This window comes from Buteo buteo, chromosome 6 (genome assembly GCF_964188355.1).
Source record: "Buteo buteo chromosome 6, bButBut1.hap1.1, whole genome shotgun sequence".
Taxonomy (NCBI): Eukaryota; Metazoa; Chordata; class Aves; order Accipitriformes; family Accipitridae; genus Buteo; species Buteo buteo.
Window position 1 is genome coordinate 1,523,929 of NC_134176.1, and position 12,879 is coordinate 1,536,807.

Here is a 12,879-nt window from a genome sequence, read left to right on the forward strand (position 1 = left end):
CTGCAGGGCCGGCCCCTGGCGACGGCGGTGTTGTGCCGCGCGGCGTTGCCGGGGCGGGGGCGGTTCTCTCTCCTCTCATGGCCGCCGCCCTCACGCTGCCGCCGCCGCCGCCGCCGCCCGCCCGCGCCATGGAGCCGCCGGCGGGCCCCGAGCGAGGGACGCGGGGCCGGGGGGGCCGGCTGCCGCCGTGCCTCAGCGCCGAACGGGCGGAGGGGGATGCCGCCGCGGAACTGCCGCGGCCGCCCCTGCGCGGTCGGTACCGCGGGTCCGGCCGCCCGCCCGCCGCCCGGCGCGGGTTAAGCGAGCTCTCCCGCAGCCTGGCTTGGCAGCTGGGCGGCCCCGCCGGGCAGCGGGAGGAGGAGGAGGAGGAGGAGGAGCAGCAGCCTGGCACCGAGACGTTCCCACCCGCCGGCCGGCAGCGGCGGGTGGTCGGTGAGGCCACGGTGCCGCCGCCGTCCCCCGCCCGGCCCGGCAGCGCCGGCTTGAAGTTCGGTCTGTTGCCGCCGGAGCTGCACGCCCGGCTGCTGGACCAGGAGGACTACAAGAGCCGCACGCAAGCGGTGGAGGAGCTGAAGAGGGTGGTCGGAGGTGCCAGCCAGGCCGCCGTGACCTCCACGCCTGCCCCCAGCCTCCTGGGGCTCATCAGCTTCCTCTACACTCTCCTGGATGACTCCAACTTCAAGGTGGTGCTCGGGGCGTTGGAGGTGATACATCTGCTGGCCCTGCGCCTGGGAGACCGGGTCCCGGCTTTCCTGGCGCCCCTGGTCTCCGCTGCTGCTAAGGTCCTGGGGGACAACAAGCTGGCCATCCGGCAGGAGTACGGCCGCCTGTTCCTGCGGCTGATGAAGGCGGCAGGTCCCAAGCAGGTGCTGGGCCTGCTGCTGCAGCAGGAGTACCTGCAGCACAAGAACTCCAAAGTCCGTGAGGAGGTGGTCAATGTCTGCATCATGGCCCTCCTCACTCACCCCAGCGAGGAGCTGGACTTGGCCAAGCTGGCATTTGGGCTGGCTCCAGCACTGGTGGACAGCAAGCGCAGGGTCCGGCACGCTGCCATGGAAGCGTTCGCTGCGCTGGCATCGTCCATGGGCCCGGGCAAAACCGGCCTTCTCTTCAAGGCGGTGGATGCTGTGGAACTTGAGGACAACGGGGACGGGGTGATGCACGCGGTGCAGGCCAGGCTGGCCAGGAAGACCTTGCCCAAGCTAGTAGACCAAGGGTTTGTAGAGTACGCTGTGCCCTTGCCGTCATCTGGTCATAACAGGGGGTCCGGTTTACCCCCCGGAGCAGATACAGACTGGCTGTTGATGGGCAGCAGGACTCAGAGCGCGCACAGTTACTGTGGGTATCACGCAAGGGATGACGCTCTGCAAAACTCCAGCTCGCACGGTGCTTACGCCGAGCAAGGAATAAGTCCAAGGAGAGTCTTGAGTGCGGGTAAAGGAAAAAACAAACTGCCTTGGGAAAATGAGCATGCCGGAGACAGTGAAGGTGGTTCGGGAGTCAAGATGCCTTTCACAAAGGGTGTGGAGCAGGTACGTACTTGTAGCTCGTTTATTCTAGGGCATGTTCCAAAGGGAGATTTGAAGGTTGACAAAGGCTTGTTAAGCAACAGGTATTTGCGAGGTATGGCTAATACTGCTAATATTTGATGTGCAAGGATCTCTATACGTACATCAATCTGGGAAGGCAAATTCGAGAACTCCTTCAGTCAGATTTAACACTAGTAGGAATCGGACAACTTCTCACTTACCAAAAAAAAAAAAAAAAATAAATCTTTTTTTGAAGTTAGCTGGACTCCATGAGGCACTTCTTACCTCTAACCCTAGCGACCTGCCTCTGACAATGGCTAGCTAAGGCTCAGGGAATGAGTACAAGAGTGGGGAAACTGTTTCAGAGCTTCTGTTCGTATATTCGCCTTTGAAAGTACCTGACTGACTGCAAAGAGTTTCCTAAATCCAAAAGGTGTTTGGAGGAAAACTGACAAATTACTTCAACTCGGGCTTTGAAGGCAGAGCTCTGGAGTGTGGCTGAGCCAGTGCTTTTTGGCAGTCTACTGACCTGTAATAAAACCTGAGGGTTGCCAAATATCTATGTGGCTCTTGTTCCTCAGTCTGATTTGACTAGAAAGAATGTAGGTCAGGCTGAAATAGCAATTCTGATTGACCCGAGTTTTGATTTTATCACTTACTGACCATGTCAGCAGCTGCAAAGGGAAGGAACCTTGGAAAATTGTTCAAGTCCCTTTTAGTTTGGCAGTGGTTCTGTTATGTGTCATCTGTTTTGGATACCATCCATGCATTTAAGACCTGGGAGTGTGTGTCTGTGTGTGGTGGGTTTTCTGTTGTGTGTGGGGTTTTTTTTTTTTTTTTTTTTTTTTTTTTTTTTTAAGTGGACAGGTTTAATTTATCATAACTCGATCTCCAGTGAATGAGTTTGAGTAGATCTTTTTAGAAAATCAAGAGCTGCGTAGAATAGACTTCCTCCCTGCCACCTTTACATGTTCAGAATGTAATTCTTAGTTGCTTAGTAACTTGTTCCTCTATTGGAGGTCATGAACAGTGCTACTTTGTGATGGCTGGCTTTTTAATAAAGTCCCTTAATAAAAAGAAACATGAGTGAACATTATTGTAGTGTAAAAACCTTGTCGTTCACCTATATACGTGTATGCACACATGCTCATGTCCTTCCTTGGTTCATATATTACCTTTATTCCAACTCCTAAAGAGATCTGTCTCTTTCTGAGTTGATGAATCAGGCAACTAAGTTCCCTTAGATTAACCACAAAGCAGATAGGGTCTGGACAACAAGTTACGTAGGAAACACCTCTATAGCAAGAAGGTCTGTCTTTTTGAAACAGCTTTTCAGTATTAACTAATACCACTTGTAGAAATAATAGTTAATTGCCAGCACTCTCTAGGCAAATTGGGCTGAGTTCTGTACTGCTGTTTGCTGCTGGCTGGGTTTGTGTTTTTCTATAGACGGCGAGCAAAAAGCAAGGCAGTACATGCACCAAAACCTGGCTGTTGCTTAGAATGGTGGAAGGTCCTCTGTCTGAGACAGCCCTCTCTTGAAGTCACAGTTAGGTGCTGTGGAAATGGTTCTTTATTTATTTTTTAACCTTTGGTCATTGTATTTATCACTGTAAATTGGGAGGAGTGCCCAAAGTTTCCAACCCTGGAGAGAGGGAGAGAAAGCAATTTATTTATGGTTTCTGTGGTATTGCATATGTAAAGTGCATTTAGAAATGGTGTGAACTTAAATTTAATCTGGGGAAGTAACTACATATTCGTGTTTTCAAGTCAGTGATAGTGAGGTACTTGGTTTACTAGGAAACATCCTTGATACTAATATGATAAAAGTTTTTTAGACTATATATATCTTTATATGTGTAGTATAAACTTAATGGACGTAAATCCCATCTCATAATATTTGGATGAAAACCAACCTAACTGCCAGGGATCTGGAGTGCTAAGTGTGCATATGTGGGGTTTTGGTTTTGTTTATAGTATTACTCTCAAAGGCGGGCAAATCATAAGTAGACTGCAGGAAGCTCTCATGTAAGAGCGCTAGTTACCTCCTGTATGTAAAGCCTAACAGGAAAAAATAAAGACCTTCAGATTGGCTTCCTACATCTGACAACCACTTGGCTTGTCTCTTCGTCATCCCAACATTTGTCTGCGTGACTGAATCATTGTGGGGTGACAGGTTTTCTTCTTTTCTCCTTGGAAGACTTTTCCAATTACATAACATCATGCAAGTACTTCAAGTATAAATTAACATTTTCTTTTTGTGATCATCTTTATTCTTACATCCTTCCATATTATGCCAAATATTTCACTTTGTTCCCACTTATGAACAGATGTAGAACTTATATTTGTGCTGTCTGTTTTTGCAGAATTAGAAGAGAATCACTTTCAGCCTTTATTTGGTAAAAGCGTCATTTGGAACAGGAACTACTTGTGACTATCAGGGCAGGTTACTTGCCCGAATCTCTTTTCCTTTGCTGCTGTGCGGGGGACTCAAGCTGTGAAGTTAACCAGCCTTGCTTTGCTTTCGCTGCAGCCACATAGTATGCAGTAGGTGGCAATGACAATACTTCTCCAGGGAGAAAATCCTGTTTGTCATGTACTGCATTTATTCCTTTTTAATAAGAACTAATTTTTTTGCATCTAATGACTGTTTTTTCTAAGACATCCTATACCTCCTAGAGATTCTGTTTGTTCCTGTCTCTTCCTGCTGCTTTCTGACTTGTTCTGTTTGCCTCTCACTTCCATTTTATGTTGTTTTCTTGCATATTTATGTTGGTAGAAGGCAGATCGATAACTTTGAGGTGTCAGAATTTGAAGGCTTCATCAGTTGCACCCTACCAAAGGAAACATGTTAATGCTCCTCTTGCACTCTTACTTGAAAGACGTCTGAATAACCAGAAACCTCCAGTTAACCAGAATTCATTTTACATTGAAGTATAACTCTTCTCCACATAGCTTTTTGCTTACATGCAGGTAAGTACTGACAAAAATAACATTTGATGTCATGTTTGATAGAATTTGAAAGTTGCCAATTTTGACTTGGACATAGACGAACACGGTATCAAAATTATGCCTGTGTTACCAGCTTGCTTTAGTGGTGTTGGTTCACCTGACGTGAACAATGGCAAAAGCATTGGTCCCATCATGACAACAAGACATCTCAAGGCTGATACAATACAGCATCTAATATTTTGCATTCAGTGGGTTTGAAAAATTTGGTTCAGTCCATGTGAAAACGCAAGCTGTTTCTTTGCTGGTGGGTGGTTAAGAAGAGCATACTACTGGCAGACATAAGGTTTTACAATTACTCTTCAACTGGCTTTTGGGAGCTGTGGTTTTAAAAATTTCTGTGGATTAACAGCTGTCCACCTGCCATCAAGACATACTAAGTTGAATGTAAGTTGAACCTGGCTCGAGGAGTAGCTTTGTGTCTCTGTACAGTCTCATACTAATTTAGTCCGCTTACGCTGCTGTAACCATCACCCATCTCTCTCTCCAATAGCAATTGTTCAACTGGTGCTGGTGGCACCTGTTTGTCACTCAGAAGTAGTGGTGGCACTCAGTTTCTCAAATTCCAACGATTCCTTTTTACTTCAATGTCTGCAAACATACAGTCTGGCAGTAACGGTGCTCCTATGAGAGACGAAAGTATGATTTAACGTAGCCACTGCATCTTTGCCCTCTGTGAGGGAAAGGAACAGCCTTGTTTAAAAACAAGTGCGTCAGGGAGGCTTTTTATTAGAAGGTAAGGCAAATGCTGCTCATCGTTGTGTATCAGGGAGAAAAAGAGTAAGAGATTCATTTTAGTTACCTATATGGCGATTGCTTAAGTAGCCCCATTGTCAATGGAGAGCTACTCTGTGCAGTCAGTAGAGTATAGAGAGCTGTCTTTGTGACCAAGGACCTAATTTGGCATGAGATGAATTGTTTTCGAGACTTTGAGCACTATTGGCTAGACCCACATTTACTGTAATGGAAATTTAAACAACACGGTGGTTTAAGTATTGAAATATTTATCCGGTCACTGTAGGTTGACAACTTTGTTATTCTGTCTTCATGTCCTGATCTTTTGTCTTATCTTACTGGTACATCTGTCTGAATAGATTGTAAAGCTCTCCAGGGCAGGGGACATCTTTTTATCTGGCTTTGTGATTTATTTTTTTTTTTATACAGTACTTGCTGGCTTCTTGATGGTGCTTGTTTTGTTATATCCATGCCACAAAGCTGCTTTTATCCTGTGGAGTGTATGTACCTTCGATGCCAGTAGGTGAACTCTGTTTTCATGCTGGGACGAGTAAACTTGGACAGTGTTTCCTGTACTTGAAGACATTCCTTCTTAACTGAAGGAGATTGCCATAAGCTGTATAAATAAAGCTCTTTTCCTCAGGGCATTTAGCAATCAAAGTTGGAGGGGAGAAAGAAAGTTCACCCTGTATCTCTTATTAACTATTTTCAGTAAGGTATATCACGCATAAAATTCGGGTAGTTGACTTGTTCATGAAAATGTGAAAAATTAATAATTAATTCAGACATTCCTTTGAAATGAATTTGCTTAAAAATTAACTTTTGGAGTCATTCTGTGGCTGAAAGCATGCATGAAATTAGCTTAATGTTTAAAGTTGTTTTTCTACTAGTATTTTTAGGGTCACGTTACACCGTGATTGTCCAAGGCCATGTCTAGACTTCCCTGATCAGATAAGATGTGAAGTAAAACATGTGTAAGTTAATGTGTACTAAAAATGTAATGCAGACAAAGCACATTGCCTTCAAGGGTTTGTCTTTAAACACAGCTTCTGTCAGTGATGGTAAATTGGGTTATTGATGAAACGTTTCTCTGTAACCTCTGAAGTCCTTCGAGACCGATTTTGTTTCCCACCCATCTGGAAACTTATGGTTGCCAGCTACGCCGCAGGATTGGGAACGGCGATCTGACTACACTGACAAACATAGCGAAGAGCGTCCATCCTGCGCAGTGTGTTTCTTTTTTCTCTACAGCGCAGAGTCCAGGTGTGACTGTGCTAACACCCGTGGCTGCCACCTCGAGCAGCGGAGATACCACCACCTAATCGTGGTTAGCTTGACGCTGGAGATGCGAGCTCAGAGTTTCTCTTAATTTGTTAGATTTGCATGAGACTGTAGTTATGTTCAACCTTACAGACACCTTAGTGAGATGCTCTCGTCAGAGGTGCTTGAACTGCCACCACCTCAACTTCCAGGGGATGCCCTTCTGTGCTCGGAAAGGAGTCTTCTTCCTACTCATGGCAGAAGAAAACATGACGGATAGGTAAACACTGCAGGGCCTTTCTCAGGAAATGGGTGCCTCCAGCTGTCTCTTTCGGAGCCAGAGGGTGCCATCAAAAGACCAGAGAGAAGCGGTGAGTGCAGCAGGACTGTTTGGTCACCTGAGGAGCCACCGTGCCCCGATGCCACGGCTGACTCGGAATAAGTCACGCAGGCATGGAGTTTTGCTGGAAAGGGAGTCATCTCCAGTGACGTAGCTCAGCAGTGTTCTGCCTTGAGGTGCGCTTACAAAATGTGGCACTCATGGGGTATATAGCACACACCCCTTAAAAAGGTCATTAAATAAAACATTTATACCAGTCTTTATTTAATCTGTGGGTCTTATTTCTGACAACTAGTATGCTTTGGTTAAAGTGCGTGATTTCATGCTTCAGTGCTTTATATGCTGAAACTGAAGTCTTACGGCTTAATAGCTGTTCATAGCACCTCAGCTTTCCATTTTTCTTTCTTTCTGAAAGCCAAACCTGAGTTTATTGAATAAAGGATAATTATCTGTACATCTACGCTTCTCATTCTTGGCAGCTGCACACATCTGTCAAAGCTACAGGACAGACTCTGCTTTTGACTCTACCTTCTTCTAAAGCCAAATTTGAGTAGCCTGACCTGCTCCTCCTTACATGGGACAGGGGTAGTTGCTATCACCACTCAGCTGAGTGGTAGGCTGAAGATTCTCTGTTTTTTAGCTAAATTAGTAAAATGGTAACTGTTTTGTGGTTGTATTGGTTTTTGGGGGTTTTGTTTGTTTGTTTGTTTGTTTTCCCCAAGTACCTGTAGTTTTACTTTCTGAAGCATATACTTACAGGAGCCTTTTAACAGCATCAGAGGAATGTTTTGTTTGCTAAAGATAGGAAATACTTGGCAATGCAGAATGGTAATAAAGCATATGACCCCATGAATATTTTCCTTTGTACTTCAGTAAGGTCCCGTTCATTTCTAATCCTGAGCTGGCAGAGCCAGGCTTGTGATGTTCAATTTTTTTTAATCTGTAAATCCAATGGATAAAGTTGTCTGAAGTCACTGGAGTATTCTCTTTCTAGAGATGCTGATGTACTAGGTCTGCTCCTGTTCCTTGGGTTTAGCCTTGGAAAGTGCAAACAATTCCAATCTGAACCAGACCAGATCCTATTCTGAAATAAACATTTATGTTGTTTTTTTAGAACTTGATGTGATCTACTGATCTTTTGGGTGCTGATGTTGAGTAATTGAAATTAGCCTGCTGTGACCAAACATGTTGTGTTCTCCAATGGTTTCCCAGCTGTGCCATTCATGAGAGGTCACACAAATGAGTTTAAGAACACTGCAGTAGCAATCCCCCATTCCCTTTTTAATTTTCATCTTCTATAATTCTAATTTAAGCAAGCTATCAGAACAAAAACAGTCTGCAGTTTGAGGTACAAAAGCATGCCGCGATTGAGAGACGGAAAAAAACGAATGCTACTTCTTCTGTAGACCTTATTAGCTCCACTGCCCTGCTGAAACATGAAGAACAAACTGGTTGCTGCAAAACCAGCTAACAGTGTGCTGGGAGTTCCTCGCTGATCTTTTGTAGCTAAGCCTTCCTGTGTCTACCTTGAAAATTTAGCACGCTGTATATAAAATATAACATGCCTAGTAATTATTGCAGTTAGAGAGTTACCTTACTGTTTTTCTCCTGTGAAACACATGCATTGTGAGTCCCTGTACCTGCTTCTGAAAGCAGTGCCCTTTGGGGGGGAAGCAAGAGCATTTGAACATTTTACTGAAGTTTTGAGCCATGTTAACAAGTATACATGAACTACGTGCAATTTCACATAACTGCACTGTTTGGCAATACATGTGGAATTCTTCTCTGTTTACATACTGATCTGATAACCAGAGAACTTAATAGCTGGGCTTTGTGAAGACCTTAGTGAGTGTTCAAATGATCTGGAAATTAGTTCTATGAAAAAAATACTCTTTGTTTTCCGCAGCGATAACGAGGATTAAAGGGACACAGAGGTTGACCTGTCTGTGTGATAAAGCTATCCTTTCATTGTGAATTGAGGTGTCAGTCTCTGGGATGTGAGCTGTGGTTTTTCTGGAGGCTGGGAGAGTATTTTGGGGAGATATCATTACATATTTGTGCTATTGTTGTCTCTTCCCTGGGAGCATGTTGTTGATGTCTGCTGCGTATTTGATTAGGAGGACTTTTGTCTCATCCACTGCTGCTGCTCAGCTGGGAAGGGAATGTAGGAACACAGCCGTTGTCACTGGTGGGTCACTCACAAGGGCTGTGCTTTGGTAGCCAAGTTAATATTCCTTTGGGTGGATGGATTCAAATATTTTCCGACATTGGTGGTACTAGTGGCATTTAAATGAACCTGAAACCTTTTGAGAAATCCCTTTGCCAGGTTCTGTAATCTACTTCAGTGAAAAATCTGGCAGCTTTAGGTTTGTGTTTATTTGCCACCACCCTGCATGCCTATGTTTAGGAAATTTATAATCGCTGTAATTACAATTTGCATACAAGAAAGCAGACAGTTTTTATTCCTGTAGCTGGGATTGGAACAACTGAGCAAAGTTGTACAATCATGTCAGCATTGTGTAATTTTCTCATTCTGCATATATTGTTTTGTCTATGGAAAAATGGGGTGTAAGTAATTCATACAAGTAACATTTATTTATGGAGCGAAAGATGCATAGATTGAAAAGGATGTTTTCTAACCGTCTGATTGCAGAAGCAGGAATGCCGAGTTCTCATCTCCTCTTTTCTCCCGACTTGTAATAACCTGGAACAAACCACTTCACCCACTTGTCTGCTGTTCTTTTTTCTCATCTGTAAAGTAAAATTGGTGTCCCTCAGGGTACCCGGGTGGTAAAAAGCCAACATAGCGCTGAGTGTTATTGGTGCTACTGGTGTGATTTAAGTCATTGTTCTTACTGTATATCCTCAAATCAGAACTTGTTTCTTATTCTTTGCAAAGCTTCATATTTCCTGCTCTGGTCCTACTAAATCATTTCATACCTGCTGGATTCCTTCTGCTGTCTTCCATTAAAAAATGGGATTCAGACAGATCCATTTTGTATCAAGGCTCCTTAACTTTTCCTTCGCTGTCGTATGCTTTAAGCAGTTGTCCACAAATATTTCAAGTGAGAGGCTAATCCCTGAAGGCCGATTAAAAAGTCTGGCCCTGCATTAGCACTGGCTTTCAGGGAGGAAGATTTTATGTAAAGTTTTAAGCTTTTGAGAATTTTGGTGGGTTTGCTTAAAATGCTTCAGATTCGAGACTTTGATTTGTTATGCGGATGATTTAATTATATCTGCTGAACTTGGAGCCCATGAAATGCAGTGCATGACAGTAAATTGGAACGTGCATTTTTGTAAGTAAAGACAAAATTTTTGCCATTTTTGTTAACCACAAAAACCCTTCCAGGAACAGGGAAGCTGTTTCATTCAAGAGCCTGTGTCCATGTAGCTGTGTACCTTGGCGCTCGGTGCAGGGATGAACTGCTGTCCCTTTGGGAACCGGTTGGGTTTTTAAAGCATTAAATAGAAATACAGGCAAATTGCAGCGGCACTTACTTGTTTACTGCTAACAGGTACCATGTGTGAGTTACTTTTTTCCATTTTTAAGGGGGGAGAGTCTTGGAGGAGAATTAGAAATACGTAACTTAAAAGTTTGAATTGTGAAGTTTATTTTTTCAAGAGGAGTCCATGAGATTTATCCCGGTGCGTGGAAGGTGTAGCAGACCTCAGAGCCGGCTGTGTTGCAGGGTCTGCTGTCGCCCAGGCGCAGCACGGCTGTACCGTGTATGTGCGGAGTTTGCCGCTGACCGGTTTCTCCCTGTTGAACACAACTTGCATTGTGTGGGCCAGGCTGTGAATTGAGGAGGTAATTGAATTATGGACTAATGGAGAACTGCAATTTCATGTTGCAAGAGTTTTTGTGAAGTTCCCAGTTTGAGAGTCCATCTTTTCGGTGAACTGAGATCTGCAGTGACATTAAAAAGTACATATTTTTATAAATTAATGTACTATATACGGTTAGACTACAAATTCTCTATTCACACAACCAGTATATTGAGTAAAGGAGGTTTTTAGGCATAACGTGATGCTGTTCTTTCCAATACTGAGTAAATATTTCCATTTCTCTTCAGACTTCTCTTTTGACCTCTGTGTGGAGCCTTGTCTGTGAAAGGGGAGAGCAGAGTTAATATAGCCTGGAAATGATTAAATTACTGATTTTACTAATTAAATCAGAAAGCAAGAAACCTTTATTTAGGGCATGATCTTTTCTTTGCTAAATATTTATATTACTCAGATTTTTCCTTTACATATAGCCATTTCTTATTACAAGGTGCTGATATTACCAGATACAGCTTTTAGACTAAATCTGAAGCATGCTTTTGTCACACCTCAAGTAGCTGCTGTCTGTTTAAACACTTACATAGCTAATGTACATAATTCAAAATGTTATTGTTTAATTTTAAAAATTGATGACTAGTGCAATTCTCTACCAGTTTGTTTTGTTGGTTTTTTTTTTCCCTTCAGTGTGAATAGTGTCAACCTATGTTAGAGTAAGATCTGGAAACCAACTAAAATGCTTTCTAATGCTTAAAATACTTAAGAGTATTAGGTAGCTGGGAAAAGAAAACTTTCATCAAAATGTTGTGCATTTAAAAATCAACTGCCTTTTTTAAACACGGGAAGTCTTGGCAGTTTGTGTCGATGAGCCGTGGTGCTTAGTGCTAAATTTTAAGGTTTTAAAAAATTGTCACAGTTTTTTTGTGTGAAGGATCTGAATTTTTGAACTGCTGACCTGGCCATGCTGCAAGAAACTTAACGCTTGGTTTCACGACAGTGAAAGCTTCATATCTTATGTTACCAATCTTTTAATAAAGGGTTGGGTGAGACTGTTTAATGTTGGAAAACAGAATATTTTTTTTTTTTTTGTTAAACTCAGGTAGTGCTTTGGGTTTAGGCCACAGGAGGACGAGGTTGAAGGCGGACTGAGCCATGCCCCAGCCCCGTGTCGGTGCCCACGCTCTGGGGGACAGCTCTCCCCTCCTTGGCACTCTTGTTTCACCCCAGGAATAGCAGCACCCCAGGAATAGCAGCACCCCAGGAATGGCACCCCAGGAATAGCAGCACCCCAGGAATGACATGCACCCCAGGAATGACATGCACCCCAGGAACGGCGAGGCAGAATAAGGCAGCTATTTTTGGGGTCGTCTTTTTTTTTTTTTTTTTTTTTTTTTGTAGAAACCTTTTCTGCTTTTTGCTCTCTTCATTCAGTAAGCTTTGCCTGTGGATATATGCATGATGAATCCCATTTGCTTCTGTGAGTGAAAGATACAGCGCATGTACACACTCTCTTGTTTTTCATTGTCTAAGTGATAGGGAGGAGAAACCTTTATTTGTCATCAGTTCTGTCATCTTAAACATATTGACGGTGGTTTGTGTAGCTTCATTGTAAAGAGAGACAGGTTTAGGCTGTGGTGGGGTCTAGATGACAAAGATACGCAGTTAATTCTGCTGTTTGTACAGAAAAGGGTTGTGCATTCCTTACACACATGAATGTTTCTTTATTTTCCTTTTTCCTACAGTTCTCTACATCCAATGATTTTCTTCATTCTCCAAAGTTAAGGCCCTCTCAAGGAGTACCAGTCAGTGATGAGTTATTTTTTAGTAGAAAAAGAGCTTCAAGGAATTTATTTCAGAATAGTATAGATTTTAACTCTGAGCTTTCTTCTGTTTGTGCTGGTAAGTATTAACACAGAAGAGTGTTTGATCTGCTGTTTACAAAACAGATTTAGAAGAACCTGAGCATAAATTTGTAGCGTTATGAGCATGATTTATCATTTGTTGATTATTTGTTTTGTTATTTATTTTAATTTACTACGAAGAATTGAGTACTGGGCACAGGGCTGCGCCTCCAGCTGAAGCAAGTGGCAGCAGTCCCATTCCTGCTCTTGGAGAAGCGTACGCCATCTCAGAACCTAGACCACTGTTTTCCAGTCCTGCTGTACACCCACAGATTTTCACTAGGTAGATCCAATAGAGGTTATAGATCAGGGTTTTTTTCAGACA

General features: G+C 43.4%; 1 protein-coding gene across 2 annotated transcripts in view; it reads left to right on the forward strand.

Moving 5' to 3' along the window:
• Window positions 1-37: 37 nt before the first annotated feature.
• Window positions 38-12,879, forward strand: part of TOGARAM1 (TOG array regulator of axonemal microtubules 1) — a 45,751-nt gene continuing 32,909 nt past the window's right edge. For both annotated transcript variants that reach the window (XM_075029413.1, XM_075029414.1), the window contains exons 1-2: window positions 38-1,532; window positions 12,396-12,552. In XM_075029413.1, coding sequence (XP_074885514.1) covers window positions 78-1,532; window positions 12,396-12,552 — 1,612 coding nt within the window. In that variant the 5' untranslated portion in view covers window positions 38-77. The remainder of the gene's footprint in view (window positions 1,533-12,395; window positions 12,553-12,879) is intronic.